This window comes from Barbus barbus (genome assembly GCF_936440315.1).
Source record: "Barbus barbus genome assembly, chromosome: 25".
Taxonomy (NCBI): domain Eukaryota; kingdom Metazoa; phylum Chordata; class Actinopteri; order Cypriniformes; family Cyprinidae; genus Barbus; species Barbus barbus.
Window position 1 is genome coordinate 5,834,635 of NC_136753.1, and position 19,619 is coordinate 5,854,253.

Here is a 19,619-nt window from a genome sequence, read left to right on the forward strand (position 1 = left end):
CAACAAGGGTAAAAGCTAGTTTTTAATTTACTATTAAGCTTAACAAAGACTCTCTCTATTTTAACATTTACAAAAAGGAACACAGACCTTTCATTTAAAAAAAAAAAAAAAAAACTGACAAAAACATCCCAGTTTTCGAAACATTACATCAGTGTGCTTTTGGTTAATAAACTCAAATAACATCTTTCTTTTCTTACTGTCTCTTGGCACCTAGCACCATGTGAGATTCAGTTACTGAATTTCCTAACACGGCCTTGAAGGACTTTATGAATTTGATAAACCTTTAATAGATTTATAGAGGTTCAGGAGTCCCTAATAATTAAAGAAAATAAAAACAATGCTTGGAAGAACAAAAAGGAAGTTGAACACTCACATTCATATGCAAAATTATTTAAACACAATAAATGAAGAGTTTAATATCAGCTATGTGAATGTACTGTATATTGTTAAAATTTAATTGTAACTGTATGGATTTAATATGTAACATAACATCTCTGTTGATTCTCTATTATACAAGACTGAATCCTATCAAGCTTAGGACCAAAGAAAAAATAAAATCACTGAGAAATGCGATATTCACATAATAATTTAATAAAAAAAATAAAGAGACATTTAAAAAATCCACTAATTACATGTAATCAAATTAAAATACAATTAGCACACACTGAAATACTGAATTATTTCTTTAGATCAACTCTCATGGTCTTCTGCAGACTTTCTATGCTGGCGTCTAGTTCAGAGACTGCAATGCAACCACTGTAAAACCGCCATGCCAACAAACATTAATGTTGTTTTCATACATCCACTTAGCTAGAAAATAAAAGGCTAAATTCTAAGAACATATACATATTTGTACATTTACCCTTTCATTGATTTATACGTTTCTAAATCAAGCCCTTTATTAGACAGCATGAAGCCACTCACCTTCCATGTCGCAGGCCTCCGGCCTGTTCCGCCGTTCTGCTCTCTCATTCTCTAAAATGAGAGGTGGGGTGGTGATGGCGCAGTGGATAAGACACATGCCTTTGGTGTGAGAGACCCGGGTTCGAATCCACTGTGAGACACCAATGTGTCCCTGAGCAAGACACTTAACCCTAGTTGCTCCAGAGGCGTGCGACCTCTGACATGTATAGCAATTGTAAGTCGCTTTGGATAAAATGTAAATGTAAAAACTGCTGATTGAGTATTCGCAAACGCTTGGGAGTCATGCAAATTAATACAAATTAGACTTGTGAATTGAAGTGTGATTTATTAAGATAAAAATAACCTGATGAAAATTTAACATAATTAATCTGCATAATCAAGCTTATGTTCAATGCCATGCAAATAAAAGAAACAATATATTGACTTATAAGGTCGCTTTTTGTATGCTATTCAATGCTTTTTTTGCCACAGTAAAGACTGATTTGGAAGCTTTTCTCAACGCGTATTGATAGATCTGATTAGTTTTTATATTAGATTAATTGGCATATCATGTAATTAATTTAATTGCAGTTTTATATTCTATTATATTGTATTTTGCAGTAGTTGTTAGTATTCTATTATACACTCTTCAAGTCACTGACCTTCGCAGATGTACATTCTCACTCCTGAGTGCGATCTCAGCCTGGATGTTAGTGCTGCCCACCATGACAGGAAGCAGTGAGATGCTCTGCTCCACCTCAGAGATCAGCCGCACAGCATCACTGTCTGCACAGAAGAGTGAACAATAATACCATGTGAAACTAACACACACTCTGCTTATAGGCCAAGTTTCTAGAATCCGCAAAACCAGCAACTCAATCCTTGGGTGATCTGATACTCTGACGGTCCAATATTTTATTATGTTACAGAAAGTGAATTAGATAACCATCTCAAATTTGAAATTGAGTATCAGCTTTCATTAATCAGATCTAGAGATCAGGACAGAAGGGAAGAAAGGAAGACATCCCTGTAATAAGAGCCTGACAACAACAACATACAGAGAACAAGTTAAATTTTAAAAGTTATGTCGACAAATGTCTCATTGTTTTTGTCCTGTATGATGTTATCCTGTATACAGTTTTGGAACAACAAAGGTGTATGTACAGTTGATAACAGAATTATCAATTTTGGGTGAACTATCTAACGAACTATCGAACTAATTTAGGGTTTTGAGATTTGCTAAATGGAATATGATATGAAAGTATTAAAGATGGGTCGAAATTCAAAGGAAGGAAAAGAAAATAAATGTAATCAAATATGCTCACCCTGATTAGCAACTAAAGTCTTCAGCTCTCCCAGCAGATATTTAACAGTCATCACTTTCTGTGCGGTTCTCTTTGGACTGGTGGGTTTGGCATTGTGACTTAGAACTGTTCATTTCTCATGGCTGGTCTCAAAGCTGATGTCTCTGACAGGTGTAGTGTCCATCCTATCTTTTTTGTCATCTTCTGCCTTAGTACCACCCTCTTTTGAACTTTCTTCAGAACAGATCTCCTGCTCCTGGTCATTGCAAATAATCAGTTTTGGTCCATTTGGATCAGGTTGAGGCTGGCTGACCTGGGGCTGGTTGGGCACCTGTGTTGTTAGCACTGCAGATGAGGGACAGGTTGAGGACCCACTGGATGATGCCAAAGGGGCACTTGGCTCTACAGATCCCACCTGATGATGAACACTGCAGATTGGGCCAGTGATTACAGGTACCCCATTCCCTACTGGAGTGCAGGATCCATTCTGGACAGGAGCTACAGTAACTGGAGACTGCTGTTGGACGGCAGGAAGCATGGAGAAAGAAGCACACCCATGAGAGCAGGATGAGGTGGCAACACTCAATTGATGAAACTCTGATGATGATTATAATAATATATCCCAATATATTGGGAAGTCCCCAATATAGGGGAAGTTGTGGCCTAATGGTTAGAGAGTTGGACTCGTGATCCAAAGGTTGCGGGTTCGAGTCTCCGGCCGGCAGGAATTGTAGGTGGGGGGAGTGAATGTCCAGCGCTCTCTCCACCCTCAATACCACGACTGAGGTGCCCTTGAGCAAGGCACCGAACCCTCAACTGCTCCCCGGGCGCTGCAGCATAAAATGGCTGCCCACTGCTCCGGGTGTATGTTCACGGTGTGTGTGTGTTCACTGCTGTGTGTGTGCACGTTGGATGGGTTAAATGCAGAGCACGAATTCCGAGTATGGGTCACCATACTTGGCTGAATGTCACTTCACTTTCACTGAATGTCACTTCACAATATTACTGTTTTTACAGTATTTTTAATTTTAGAAAATGCAGCCTTGGTGAGCATAATAGACTTATTTGGAGAATAAAAATAGAATGGAATTGTAAGTCTGACACATACGAACAGTACATAGGCCATTTGTGAATCTGACCTGCAAACAGAGAGAGGAAACATAAATTACATTTTCATTTACTAATTATATGTACTACGTTAGAGTCATTATACTATGTGTTAGTAGTGAGTCTGTCTGTTACCTGAAGATGGAATATTACAGATAGCAGCAGGCTGAGAGTAGGCCAGTGGAAGTGAGTTTTGCTGTTCATGTTCTGCTTGTGTTACACGGGTCAGTCCTGAAGGACGATCCTGTGACACTTGTGCCTGTCTGATCCCAGGGTTCTGATCACGACACCCTGCTGAACTCAGGTGACAACCGGCAGATGGAACTGTCTTCTGCACTGAAGCTACAGTAAGTGAAGAACAATATGTTGTGATCTTGAAGTACATGTGCTTCTGAAAATGACTTTAAAGGGATAGCTCACCTAAAAATTAAAATTGTGTCATCATTTACTCACCCTCAAGTACAGGTACATCTAAACAAATTTGAATATCATGAACATTTTTTCTTTAAAACGTTCATATATTTTAGATTCATTACATGTAAAGTAAAACATTTCAAACGTTTTTTTTTTTTAATGATTACAGCTTACAGCTCATGAAAGTCAAAAATCCAGCTTGTCAAAAATATTAGAATATTTGAGTTTCAATAAATGACCATCCCTAGAGTATACATTCCGGGTATCTCTTGTTCTTTGAAACCACAATAATGGAGAAGACTGCTGACTTGGCAGTGGTCCAGAAGACAATCATTGACGCCCTCCACAAAGAGGGTAAGTCACAGAAGGTCATCACTGAAAGGTGTGGCTCTTCACAGAGTGCTGTATCAAAGCATATCAAATGCAAAGTTGACTTGAAGGAAGAAATTGGATCGTTTAGGTCTAATAATGGTTTGCCATTTCTTGTGTTTATTACGTGAATTAACTTCAAACCCGTAAAGACCAAATGTCAAATCAAACTGCACTCATCTAACTACTAAAGAATGAAAAAGCAAAACAAACCGCTGCTGTAACAATCACCACAGTAGTTAAAATGATATTCCCGCGTGTCAGTTCTACAATTAACCCACTTTTTTCTTTCTTATTTTTTTGGCTTTTAAAAAATAAAACATGCATAGAGTAAGTAAACAACTTATTTTATTTTTATTTTCAGTATCTTAAATAGGCAATATGTTAGCACAAGTAGGCTCATGTAGTTTTCATTTAATTCTAGTGAAATGAAATTGGTCAGCAAAACTGGTCCACCATATTTGTTGTCAGAGCAGAGTGCTGAATACCCTGCATTACATCCAGTCTTGTGAGAGAACAAGAAAGCTAAAAACCCTGAACGCTATTTTTGACAGGGGTGTTTATTGCCTCCTGGGTAATGGGTAGATGAGGTTTCAGTCTGTTCTCTTCCTCTCGTTATCCCATTAAATTCTCATCCAAAACACACTTTACCACAATTGATGAAATCAGACACCCTCACCATGCCATATGCCTTCCTGTGATGTTGAAAGAAATCATAGAGCTTTTCAGAAGGGAAAGGTGACCACAAATTATCCATAACCCGATTTATTAGACCAAAAATAACGAATCAGGATTTAGTTTGATTGTTTATAATGTTATCTATCTTTGAACAACTACAGCTGTAAAATTCACTTATATATATAGGCTATTTTAGATATGTTTATATTATACAAGGTATCCAGATGAGAGAGTGCCATGTCATCCTGAGTCTGAGAAATCTCTCTCTGTCAGATAGATGTTCTCAATCTCAAATGGCAAACATGCATCAGAGCACACACAGGGTCATTGTTCAGTTGTGGCATGAGCCATGGCATTTCTACATATTATTGTTTAATTTCATGAATTCACTTGTATATGATTTATTCCGGTTCGGCTGCAATTCAGAGTCAAGAATATGATCACCTTTGCATGCACAGCAAATTTTAGGTTTGAGATCCATTAAATCAAGCGTAGCGAGCCCTTTTCTCAATGGCAGAGGGTTTCATTAGACCACTGCTCTGAAGATCTCATTCTCACAAACTTTCCCATGCATACTCTTAAGAATATAAATTCTTCCTTATGAATGTTTGATGACCTATTGATTTGTCTTCTGCTTTCTCAGCAGGTTAAGTAAATCTACATAAAGTGATGTGAAGCTGTTAGTTTTGATCCTCACAGCGCTGCCTACTCAATTATGTTTTCCAGCTGGGTTTTGATGACATCCTTCTGGAGGGATGATCACCTGCCTTGGTGTAAGAGCCATTACAGAGCTAGCCTACACCAAGAATGAATCCATCTGATACAGGTTAATTTAATAATAGCAAAATTAAACAAATAAAGTATTTCTACTAGAACACTGCATGCTTTCAATTGCTTGCACACAGAATAAAAAAAAGTGAATAAATTTGTATCAGATGTTGTATTATTCCTTCTAAGAACCACCGAGGCCTCTTTAAAACCATATTTCCTCAAGAGGGCGGCAGTTCACCATCTGTGAGCACGTTTTCCTCTCATAGCCTCAATCTTTCAAAGAAAGCGTTCGTCTGTCATTGAATTTAAGTTATGTAGAAGACCGATTAATCATTTTAATATTATCCTACAAATCAGCAAGTCATGCGGTAATACAATCATCCAGTATGTTGGCATTTGTTTTCGCAGATGTTGAATTCTCCCTGTGCAAAATCTGAATCACAGGAAGACCAAATTTCCTGGTTAGAGACGACAGGGCTATTTCACTTCCAGAAACAACATAATTGTGCCCACGTTCAAGCATGCTTTTGATTTCTAAACAAATATTCTCATTCATAAGAGGGTGTGGTGATTGACAGTAGTGCTACTGGCACATTCTAACCTAACTAAATAATATTGTTACAACTAGACTTAAAGTTTTTATAGACTCTAGGCTACTAAGAACCTGATAATAGGCCCTACAAGTGACACAATGAGATAATACAGTAATATTATGTGTACCTTACTATATAAGAATAATCATTCAAATGTCTCTTTTATAGCCCTGCACGTTATTTCCTGTTAATTTGAGGAACAAAGTAGGCTACTCGAACTAATGTCTGTGTTTGCATGGAGCAGAGGAGAACTAGGAATTTTTTTTATTACAGTATTATTTATTTATTTTTTCTAATTTTAAGTGGAGTTGTGTGGTTTTGCCTCTTATCATTTTTGTTCGTGACTAAAAAAAATAAATAATAATAAAAAAAATTGTTTATAAAAAAAGTTTATAAAAATTCTTAAGCAATACAATTCCTTAATATAATAAATGTATTATATAGTGTAAAAATCTAAATTCTCACTGTTTGTGTGATACTGTTTAAGTCTATTTTAAAAAATTATAATTTCACAGAATATCTACTAATGTTATTTTTAAAGAATAACACGAGCAACATTTTATTTAAACAACGATATTCTGTGAGCAAATAACCACTTTTATAGAAATATACAAATAAGTTTTAAATGGGGTTCTAATGATAAAAGCATCCTAACAGACTGCGATTCGTTGATTCTAATTAGTAAGCATCCCTTTAACAGGACCGTATGGTGATGGTTGGGGTTCTCCGGCCTCTTGAAAAATACACACCCCCCATTATTAGGAAGCGCTTGAGCGCATCAGGAGGACAGATTGGTCCGGTTCTCCACGCTGCACCACAATAAAGAACCTCTTTCACTCTAGAACGATTGTATATACGTCTATAACAGTCGCTGCATTAGCTGCATTGTTTCATCTGTAATAGTGGGAGGCTGGAGCATATCGTGGGAGGCAGGTTGCGGTTCGCTCGGTCAGTGTAGGGGAGCGCTGCCATTATATCCACTGGGTTGTGCGAGACATCGAACGGATGGAGGAATATACTACGGGTGGAGGAGGAACGGATGAATAAGGGATTTTAAGAGACCTGCATTAACATTGCATACGCGTTTTTTTACGGCTCTCTCTATCGGGGTTCCCCAGCGGTTGTCTTGCAGAGGCGGGTAGGCTAAACAATAGCGCCCCGAGGAGCGCTGGATACAGTATCGCTGAGCGCAGAACCTCGGGCATCATCATCATCATCATCATTCACTACTACTAGCGATCACCAATGGAGACGGCCACGCGCTCTAGTGTTCCTCACACATAGATTACAAAGATCCGTAGGTGTAAAATAAGACCATAATCATAACCATCATCCGTGGAAACATATCCTGCAATGATGAATTCTGCCGAGGCGGCTGAGGAAGGACCGAACGATCCAGATACGGAGCCGTTTTTCAAAACAGGTAGTCTTATTATATGCTTTTGTTACATTAGATGTCAATGAGTTTATTTTACTCGATAGGTGCATCCATCCGCACACACACTTAGAGGTTGCATTACAGAGTTAAACTGCATTAGAAGCTGTCAGATGTGTCCCATTATGTACAAAAGGCATAATTTAGCGGTCTGGATGTGCATCACACCCTTCAGATGTAGGCTTTTGCATATATCGAGCCTGTGATGCATATGTGTGATAAAACTGCCATAAAGCCTGTGTGTGATGTTCATACGTGCTTTGGCACGTTCAACGCCCTTACATTGCATGTCTGGCTCATTGTGCACAAGAGCAAGGAGGAATCCCCCTGTAAATAGGATGCTAACTCACCTGTCACTTTTTCACACCTTCAACACATTCTCTAATTACGTTACCATCACCTCTGGACGCGCCGGGGATCGCGCTGCGCTGCGCGGCGCGGCGCCGCGGCTGGCGCGGGAGTGGCTCAGCCTTTTGTCGGTCGTGACATTGATTCATGTTTCTGAAGCCTGTTGATTCAAACAAAAAGCAGATAGTCTTAGTGCTGTACTTCTTTTTGTTCTTTCTTTTTTTTCACGAGAAACAGAAAAGCTTTTAAATAAGAGAATAGGCAGCGTGGAGAGATGCAAGAAGGGCATCTACTCTTCTGCATTCAGCCAAGCCCCTGCTCATGTCCACCCTGACACCTCCACCAGCTGTGGTTCAGTGATTTTTTTCACTTTTATGTACTAGAGATTCACCAGTGCATGAGCTATGACCCTTAAAACTGACCCACTTCTGGTAACATAAGCCAATAATGCACATCTGTCTGTGTGTTCCCTATGTAAAGCTCTGTGTGCTTCTGTGTTGGAATGTGAACATACATCTATGCATGCCATGTGAGTATGCATGACATGACGTGTATTCACTGTATTTTGTGAATAATAGGCCTATTATGTGTCATTTATCCTGGTGTGGTGCAGATGGTGTTTGTTTTACATGTGAAGATCATAAACTGTATTATACAGTGTCTGCACACTTACGGTTTATATAGTTATTATATGAACAGAAATGGCTGAACATATAGTTTTCTACTGTATATGGATATGTGCTTCGGGCTAGTTGTCATTTTACACTCCTGTTAATATTTCTCAGATAGGTTTATGCATGCCTTAAGTCTTGCTTTTGAGCATTTCCATCATTGTTGCACAGGTAAAAAGGCACAATTAATTTAACCCATAATGACCCACATTTGTGACAACATGCCCCAGTATCGGGTCAAATTATATGAGAAGCTGTCACACTGAGAATCTGCCATTGCACATTTAAACTGTTAAACAATTACTAAGTACGAAACATTTAATGCCAAAGCAAAAATGCAATATGTAACATATACAAAAATATCCAAAATATTACCAGTTTTGTTTAATACCATATTAGATAATACCATAAATAGCATAAATTATAAATAAAGTATAAATTGCATAAAATTACAAATTTTGAAACACATGAAGTGCTCCAATCTAAAATTCATATAAAAATGCTTTTGTTTTAACAAAGTCACATTTTAACCATTTTATTTATTTTTTTAAATTGCATTCATATATTCATATGGATATTACATTAATCTATGTCAGTGTGGTTTACTGTGTTCACTTTTTATGCATCAGCTAGAAAAATATTATATTGGAATTTTAGACACGAAGATTTTTAAACTTAATTCAAAGAGAAAACAAGTTTATTTTTTTAAACCCCTTTTGCATATTTTTCCTATTTTTTAAACATAAAGTCACTTAATTACATTTACATTTATAAATACCTTTTTCAGAAAATACTTTATCTCTTATGTAATTTTGATTCTTAATTAAATTTATCTTGATTTAGGAATGTTTAGATATCTGTATTTGAAAACGAGACAAAGTAGAGTAACTATATGAACCAATTTTTGCAGTGTTTGATTTTAAGACAATTTTTTATCTATATATTTAAAAGCAAACCCTATAATTACAGCACTCATATGGCCCGACGAGTGTCAGTCTGTCTCTCTGATTTGTCAGTTAGCAGGAGGTGTGTGCACAGGGCAGACTCTGAGTATCTCCTCCTATGATTGAGATTCTCTGGCACGTTCCTCCCACACCCCCTGCGCTGTTATCCAACATATTCACCGTCTGATAGTGCCTGTATTTCTGCTCTCTTCATCGGATTAGCATGATCACACTGGGTGGGATAATCCTGTGCATAGGATTGGACGTCTGGGAATCAGGTTGTCCCTTGTCCGCAAGGATGTCAGACACTGAGAGAGGGCGGCGGAGACAGACACCGCTGTGCCAATGTGGGAGATCACAATCACTGGGTGGGGACGAGCGTCTCATTCATGCACAGCATCCCTGCAGACACTCATCTGGGGTCTTGTTTGAGGTGTAAGAGGGAGGCAGAATGAAACAGAGCTTGAATGTTGGTTTATGAACATGAATCAACTCATTACATCTTACACGAGTCCACAGATAGATAGATAGATAGATAGACAGATAGATAGATAGATAGATAGATAGATAGATAGATAGATAGATAGATAGATAGATAGATAGATAGATAGATAGATAGATAGATAGATAGATAGATAGATAGAATAGATAGATTTAATACCATTTGAACATTGTACAAAAAATTTAAGATACAGCTATTTGGAAAGCTATTATGTAAGTTGGCAAATAAGTTGATTTATTTCAAAGTAATTGAATGTAGTAAACGCCCACAGTAACTGGGGTTGACAGAGAGCTGCCCTAAAAACCAAGAAGGGTCCCTTGTGTATTGCTATAATCATTTTAAGCTGCTTAGCTTGTGGGTTTCTCTTGCTCAGGGTAAGGCCAAAATGTTATGGTTGCCTGTAATGTGGTAATATCTGATATTAACCAATGAAATCATAGTCAAATATATTTTTTGAAAATGTAATGTTGTAGGATGTCATTAGAGTAGATGTATGTGTGGTCATGTGTGAGGACAATCTTTATCTCTTAATGATTTCTAATCTTTTAAATGGCTATTATGGTTCTGGTGGCTCATGCTTTGCAGAATTTAAAAAGTAACTAGGCCGTAGTTTCTCATTTAAGCATTTTGACATATAAAGGTTGAGATTTGCCAGAGAATGGATGTGTGTAGATTGTTGTGACATGATTTCTTAGCTCCAACAAGCAGTTTTTAAATAAACATAAAATGTTTTAAGAGAAAACAAAACTGAAAAAATGCTGTTAATTGGATAAGTTACCTTAAAGGGATCATCAGATGCCCATTTTCCACAAGTTGATATGATTCTTTAGGGTCTTAATGAAAAGTCTATAACATACTTTTGTTAAAATTTCCCAGTGTTAGTATAAAACAACACCCTTTTACCCTGTCAAAAACAGCTCTTTTCACCGCAAGCCATTTCAATGCATTTCCCTTTAAAAGCTAATGAGCTCTGCTATCCCCGCCCCTCTCCCTCTGTGGGGTGACACGCAGTTCTCTGAGAGACTGTAAAGTTTAGCCGCATTCATCGTGAAACTTGCTAACTAGCACATTATTTGGAAAGGCTATTTGCTAAATTCATTAAAAAAACTTATACTCACTTCTTCGGGAGGTGAAGCTGAATCACGAATGATTCGTGTGAACATAAGCCCGATTCGGACGGTAATTGTTTCTCATATGGACGTGTGTAAAAATGAATTTACATATCACCTCAGTGATAAAACTCATGGATTCGGATGGCGATTTATTCACAGTGGAGGAGCGAGTTCTGTAATCCTTTTTCTTTTTGAAAAGTACATCTCCATTTGCCTGTTATATTTGGGTCTCTAGATATAGCCTAGGTTCTTCCTTCAATTAAAAACTTTGGGATTATTTCTGCTTTTTTGTGGTCTGCTAAGTGAACATCGTAAGTCTGTAATGTCCACTAATCATAACATGAGCATGTCCCTGACTTAGTGACCTTAGTAAGTGAATAATTGTAGTTCTGTCTTTTGGAGTGAAAATCCAGGATGTTTTGCTTGTAACTGTGTTCTGTGGAAACAAATTGTTGAGGTTGTGGCCAGTCAACCAGAAAAAAAAAACTCGTGAACTTGTTATGCAGCTTCCTTTGCGTGTGTCATCACACAATGAACTAGAAAGTGTGTCTCCATTTCCATGAGTGCAATAGTACACAAGTTTGAAAATTAGTGGAGATCAGGTTTCATCCTCAGGAAATCTGTTGGAACTTGATAATGACATGACCTTAGGTGTCATATCACATTGTTTTTAATTTGTAAAGTTCATCTTCCAAGCATAAAAAGAAACTGAAAAACTGTGCAGGAAAATGAACAGCAAAGTAAAGTGTTACTACTTTAGTTACTGTAGTTATAAGATAGAAGGCTCAAAAGTGGCAAAAGAACTTGCTGCTTACTGAACATATTTTACTGAGCACTGATATCGAAAAAGTGTTATCTTCAGCAACTAGACCACAAAGCAAAACCGCGACCTGTGCTATTATGATTTACTGTAATCCCTGAACATATGGATTTTACCCTCTACACCTCGTTCCACACAGAAGATGACTGTGCTTAAAATTTGAAACATGGTCTTCAGAGAGGCAAACCTTGAACCACACACTTCATCTTCAGCAGACCATCTCTACTGAATGCGGGCCAGAGGGGTTGCTGTAGCAACTGTTGCCAAGATTCCTGCTCAGGACTGGAGTTCTCTGAGCAGAATAGGTACATTCCGTGATTATGTTGGCAATGAGACAGTGAAATCAATTTCAGAAGTATTTTTGGATTATATCCATTAGGGACAACTCAGCTGCCACTTTTTCATTACAATACTTCTTCTTCCTGTCATTTGTTGGCAATGCACTGATTGAAACGGTTTCTATAGAAAATCTTTAAGGGACTTTTATGTGACTTTCAATAAACTACAGGGATAGTTCGCCCAAAAATTTGAACTCTGTCACCATTTAAGTTGTGTGTGTCACATGCTAGAACAAACGTCTTTGGTTCTCGTCCATCAAACGCACGTTGGAGCTTCCGTGTTCACCATATGTGATGTGCTTTATGTATGTGTGATGGTCATTGTTTAGATTTAAATAAAAGCCTAAATTAAACGAAACCTATTACGCCCCTTTTTACAATATGTAATGTAAGTCTCAGGTGTCCCCAGAATGTGTCTGTGAAGTTTCATTTCAAAATACCCCACAGATCATTTATTATATCATTTTGAAAATGCCCATTTTGAGTAGAAGCAGAAACACACTGTTTTTGTGCATGTCTCTGTAAATGCAAATGAGCTGCTGTTCCCCGCCCCCTTTTCCAGATTAGGGCTGCGCTTTTACAGCTGGTGCCTCAGATACTTACCAAAAAAACATCGGTTTGGTTTTGTTTACCATGTCTATCACACTGAAATCATGTGTTTTAAAATACAGGTCCTTCTCAAAAAATTTGCATATTGTGATAAAGTTCATTATTTTCTGTAATGTACTGATAAACATTAGACTTTCATACATTTTAGATTCATTACAACACAACTGAAGTAGTTCAAGCCTTTTATTGTTTTAATATTGATGATTTTGGCATACAGCTCATGAAAACCCAAAATTCCTATCTCAAAAAATTAGCATATTTCATCCGACCAATAAAAGAAAAGTGTTTTTAATACAAAAAAAAGTCAACCTTCAAATAATTATGTTCAGTTATGCACTCAATACTTGGTCGGGAATCCTTTTGCAGAAATGACTGCTTCAATGCGGCGTGGCATGGAGGCAATCAGCCTGTGGCACTGCTGAGGTGTTATGGAGGCCCAGGATGCTTCGATAGCGGCCTTAAGCTAATCCAGAGTGTTGGGTCTTGCGTCTCTCAACTTTCTCTTCACAATATCCCACAGATTCTCTATGGGGTTCAGGTCAGGAGAGTTGGCAGGCCAATTGAGCACAGTAATACCATGGTCAGTAAACCATTTACCAGTGGTTTTGGCACTGTGAGCAGGTGCCAGGTCGTGCTGAAAAATTAAATCATCTCCATAAAGCTTTTCAGCAGATGGAAGCATGAAGTGCTCCAAAATCTCCTGATAGCTAGCTGCATTGACCCTGCCCTTGATAAAACACAGTGGACCAACACCAGCAGCTGACATGGCACCCCAGACCATCACTGACTGTGGGTACTTGACACTGGACTTCAGGCATTTTGGCATTTCCCTCTCCCCAGTCTTCCTCCAGACTCTGGCACCTTGATTTCCGAATGACATGCAAAATTTGCTTTCATCCGAAAAAAGTACTTTGGACCACTGAGCAACAGTCCAGTGCTGCTTCTCTGTAGCCCAGGTCAGGCGCTTCTGCCGCTGTTTCTGGTTCAAAAGTGGCTTGACCTGGGGAATGCGGCACCTGTAGCCCATTTCCTGCACACGCCTGTACACGGTGGCTCTGGATGTTTCTACTCCAGACTCAGTCCACTGCTTCCGCAGGTCCCCCAAGGTCTGGAATCGGTCCTTCTCCACAATCTTCCTCAGGGTCCGGTCACCTCTTCTCGTTGTGCTGCGTTTTCTGCCACACTTTTTCCTTCCCACAGACTTCCCACTGAGGTGCCTTGATACAGCACTCTGGGAACAGCCTATTCGTTCAGAAATTTCTTTCTGTGTCTTACCCTCTTGCTTGAGGGTGTCAATGATGGCCTTCTGGACAGCAGTCAGGTCGGCAGTCTTACCCATGATTGCGGTTTTCAGTAATGAACCAGGCTGGGAGTTTTTAAAAGCCTCAGGAATCTTTTGCAGGTGTTTAGAGTTAATTAGTTGATTCAGATGATTAGGTTAATAGCTCGTTTAGAGAACCTTTTCATGATATGCTAATTTTTTTAAATTTTGGGTTTTCATGAGCTGTATGCCAAAATCATCAATATTAAAACAATAAAAGGCTTGAACTACTTCAGTTGTGTTGTAATGAATCTAAAATATATGAAAGTCTAATGTTTATCAGTACATTACAGAAAATAATGAACTTTATCACAATATGCTAATTTTTTGAGAAGGACCTGTATATTAGTTTAAACCAGTGATTCTCAAACTTTTTACACCAAGTACCACCTCAGAAAGTATTTGGCTTTCCAAGTACCACCATTATGACCAACATTAAAATGCAGTGCCACTATGCACAGTTAAAAACAACAACAACAAAAACAATCCATTTTATTCCTAATAAGAATATTTATTACTGTCAGCCTCTTAAAACATTGTAAATACACAGTTTGAACATTAATACTGCACTGTGCTTACTTCCAAGTAAATAAAAAACTTAATTAAATTAAAATATATTGTACCTAAAAGTGAAATAAAAACTGTACTGTACTTAAATGTTAAAAAACTGTACTTAAATAAAGATTAAATGAAAATGTACCCTTCTTAACATTTAAGTACAGTAACTTACAGTTTTTATTTCACTTTTAAGTAGCTACAATAAATTTTCATTTAATATTTAAGTACAGTACAGTTTTTATTTAACTTTTAAATAAAAAAGTACTTGATTAAAAAGAAAAAGTTAACACAGGTTGTATGTGTAGCTGCAAGTAACGACAATCAGGCCGCAAAAGCCAGCTGAAAACGCCCAACTCTGAGCGCTTGAACACCGAACGCAACAAGTATAAAAGCCTCGTCCGTTTGGGAAGGTGCACGTGCAGTCAGCGGAGGCTCGCGAAACGGAGACAGGCGAAAGTATAAATCCAGCTTGAGAGGGCAGCGTATTTTTGTTTTGTTTTTTCAGTTGAGACGCTGTGGTTGCTATGATATGGAATATCCGCTGAAGTAATATGGCAGACGCATCGCGAATGATATGTTTCTCCAAGCATTATTTTTCATAACAATTACGGTACTCCAGAGGGTGTGACGGTATCAGTCCCGCCCCTTCTCCACTGTGATTGGTTAGCTGACTAAAAAGTGACAGTGATGAGTGCTAAGTTTTTACCCAAACATTCTTCAACTCTCGGCGCCAAGAAAAGAACGCCCGAGTGCTCAGCATGAAAAAGACGCTCCCATTTAAAGCAATTTTAAAAATCAGGCAAAAAAAAAAAAAAAAAAATTATATTTAATTCAGAGATTCCTCTGCGTACCACTAGACTAGAGGAAGCTCACGTACAACACTTTGAGAACCACTGGTTTAAACTTCTGATATGTGGTTTTCTGAGTGCACACATCCAAAGCATGTGGAAAGACAGAAAGTGACTGTCCCACGACCAGTGAGTACTAAACTAAGTTCTCTTTCATGTCTTATTGAGCTTAAACTGTCAAATACACACAAGTTTATGTTAAAAACACAAACAGTCAGTTATGTCTGTGAACAGCTGGGAAAGAAATTGTATGTTTATATTAGATCTGTGTCAGACTGTGTGGCAGCAATGAAATATTCAGTAAATAAATCAATAAATTTACTGCTTTCTTGTCTGGCAAGGCTAGGGCTCTAAAAAGTGTTCTGTGCTCATCAGTGCAGCCAAAGACTGCTGTGGGTGGAAACTTGCAGATTAAGGGGCAGTAATATTATAATAATAATATTTTTCCCCTTTTTCTCCCCCTTTCTATGTCACAAGGGGAGCGAAATCTGACTCAATCATTTTTTCACAAGCTTGCACAGAAAGGCTTACCAAAAACAATTTACTGGGTTGTACTTTTTCACGTTTACTGTGCTGGTAGATGTACCGGGGACACGATTATAGCACTTAAATATGGAAAAAGTCAGATTTTCATGATATGTCACATTTTAATCTGTTCATCATGTAAAGCAATCATATCTCTTCTCAAGACTTGGATTAAACTGCTCGATTCATATGGATTTGTTTTACGAGACCTTTACTGTATGTCTCATTCTTCTAGATTAAAAAGGTTTTGGAGGTTAAAAATTCTATATTTACTGAAAATGTTCAGTTGGACAAGTGCAGCAAATCAACATACAGTTTAGAGTTTTGACCTCCAAAATCCTTTGAATGGAGAGACAGAAACCTTGGGCTTTATTAAACCTATTGTGTGTTTCAAAAGATGTGTTTAGAAGCAACATAATGGTGAAATACTGTATCTTGTTAGTATACACATACTAAACATAATATTAGAGAATTGGTTGCTTCTTGATAATGTAAGGTAGATTGTATTCCATATGCTGTTAACCCACAAACTGCATGTGAAATTGGAGAAATACGGAATAGAACAAGAATTTACATTGGGCTAAAAAAAGCCAATCCCAAGGGACTTCATTTCAGATGTCCACCACATGCCATTGTTGTATATCTATGTAATATTTCAAAGCCATCTGCCTATTCAAAGATATCATCAGACGTTAACAGACTGTTTGATGACATTACACATTTCAGCTTTGAATCACAGGCTTTCACCAGAGTATGATTTACACAAGTGTTATAGAGATTATTTTTAGATTTGTTGGAATATGCGATTCATCTTAAAATATTAAAGATATTGTTTCATTCCTTTTAGGCTCTTTAAGCCTTCTTCTGCTCCCTAAGGTTTTTTGTGTAGTTGATTTTGATATTTGATGAGCTGTTTCAAGTAATCTTTCCGTTTTTAGCCTCGTAGTCGATTTGTGTTGGGTATTTCTAAGCACAAAGCAACACTTGTGAAAATAGCCCCCATGCCCCATTCAAACCTACATTCCCCTGAATAGCCAGGCACCTATAAAATTAGGTTATATGAGATCACAGGCCAGTGTTATTGGACTGGGACCAGTTCTGATCTCACAGCTTAGACTTACACAATAGTTCATACTAACACCAAACCTCAGCCAGCCATTGTTTTCTGACTTCCCAGGACTGTAAGGGCCATAATTGTAGCTTTCTGGCCCTGTCACTGTTCTTGCTGTCCTTGGCAAGATTCGATTCTGTGGGGCCATTTGGCAACTTTTTGGCAGGATTGGTTTCATTTAGTAGTTGCACAGAGCAGGCTGTTTCCTGGTACTTCTGTGAGCTTTGTGTTACTGTTTATGTGGATACACCCTGACCTGTAACATGGGAAGTTCAGAATGCTTCATATCCCAACCCTCTTATCAGGTTTCATTATGGGTGTCAGTGTGAGCTCAGTGATTCTTTTGCTGATGTTCAGTGAATATGCACAGAGTTATTCCGCATTGCATACAGTCTCAAACCTATACTGTACTCACGTGAAGCATACATGATGAAGATCTCATAAAACATGCAGAAAACAGTACATGGCATCCTTATGAAATATGGATACTGCACTTTGTATGCAGTGGATAATCTCATGGCATCTCAGTAATGCCTGTGTCCTTTCATCTGACATCTTAGATGTTACAAATCTATCTGCAGTATTCACAAAGCTTGCAACGGTCCCTGGTTCTGCTGGGTAAAGCAGCAATCCAGCATTTTTGTCAAGAGTACACCTTTGTTTTTAGTTTTGTGGAAAATAATGATACTGTTTCAAATACTCTAGGAATACATAATGCATGTTTTGCATGTGTTTTAGTGCTTCAAAGTTTAACTTGGAAGCAACATGGTCGATCAAATTTGGTAATAAGCTGCGTCCCAATTTGCATAGTTATATTAGGCACTACAAGTACTTTGCTGATGATGGAAAAGTACTGTAAGACAGACACACATACAATAAAATTGCACCTTGCTTCCATGGACTATCTTGTTGCATACTGATTGCATGTAAACATTAGCATCTGGCTAAATTCATTATTACGTAACTTAGATTAATGCATTTTAAAACTGCTAGAAATGAACTGAAACGTTGAAAGAAGGCAAGGAATTGCAATGCAGCAAAACTAAAAATAAATGTAAAGAAATACACTGAAGAATACTGATATGCTTGTTAAAGTAATGTTGTTAGCATAGCAGTATGCTAATGTAAAACTCCTTTGGAATCAATTGTGAGTAGCGTCTGCTTTGCTATTAGTGTGATGTACGACAATGCTACCTATGCAGAACATTACAAATCAGTCACTCAAGTTCCATCTCAGCTTGGACGTTGCTTTAGAAAGCAGACTCACAGTAGGCAGTGAGGCAGATCAGTAGGTTTTGGAACAGAGCCTCTTTTGTTGTGCAAGAGCTTGTGGGCAATACTAGGCCAAAAACATTCATGTATCCACACTTTAAATATCCAAAAATATTACATAATCTGGGCACATTTGATGTTAATGTATGACACTGACTGAATTTGCTGTACACTAGTATGTGAATCGATTATGCAGCGTCCTGTTAAAAAACATAAAATTTGGTTTGATGAAGAGCATTTGATCTGGGATGGTTTATTCTAACATGTTAGTTTTGTATATTAGTCAACACAAAAAATGAGAATTCTTTTATCATCTTCTCACTTACATGTTGCTGCACGTTGACTTTCTTTGTTTTGTGAAACACAAATGTACTGATCTGTGAACTGGGTCAGTAAATTCATGAACAGTGATAGATGTCAAGATTTTCATTCTGTTTTTCACACGAAGCTGTCATATGGCTTTAGAAGACTTTTAAAGATTATACAGCATCAGTTGCATGGACCGCATTTTGTAATGCTTTTGTTGTGATTAATTATTGTTAGGCATTATTGTTTTTCTTCTTTCAATCTTTCTATTCATTAAAGAATCCTAAAAAATATATCCACCAAAAACATTGTTTCCACAGAATAATTAAACAGCACAACTGTTTTAAACATTGATAATAATCCGAAATGTTTTTTGAGTAGCAAATCAGCACATTATAATGATTTCTGAAGGATCATGTGACACTGAAGACCGGAGTAATGATGCTGAAAATTCAGCTGCACCATCACAGGAATAAATGACGTTTTAAAATATGTTAAAATAGACAACCGTTATTTTAAATTAATAATAACAATATTCCTATTTTTACACTATTTTTGATCAAATAAATGCAACCTGTGCGATCATGAGAGACTTCATTATAAAAAAAGATAATTCTTACCAACCCCAAACTTTTAAACTGTAGTGTAAATACATATTTCTTGTGAGCGTTGGAAAATTTACTTCCCCTACACTTCACTGAACCTTGGACAAGGTTGTCACCACACAATAAGCCAGATCAGATAGATGTAAATGAGAAAT

The 19,619-nt window shown here is 37.6% G+C and overlaps 1 protein-coding gene across 2 annotated transcripts in view; it reads left to right on the forward strand.

Moving 5' to 3' along the window:
- Positions 1 to 7,423: 7,423 nt before the first annotated feature.
- The window catches only part of LOC306845429 (kalirin-like), an 85,162-nt gene continuing 72,966 nt past the window's right edge, over positions 7,424 to 19,619 (forward strand). For both annotated transcript variants that reach the window (XM_079378217.1, XM_079378218.1), the window contains exon 1: positions 7,424 to 7,562. In XM_079378217.1, coding sequence (XP_079234343.1) covers positions 7,493 to 7,562 — 70 coding nt within the window. In that variant the 5' untranslated portion in view covers positions 7,424 to 7,492. The remainder of the gene's footprint in view (positions 7,563 to 19,619) is intronic.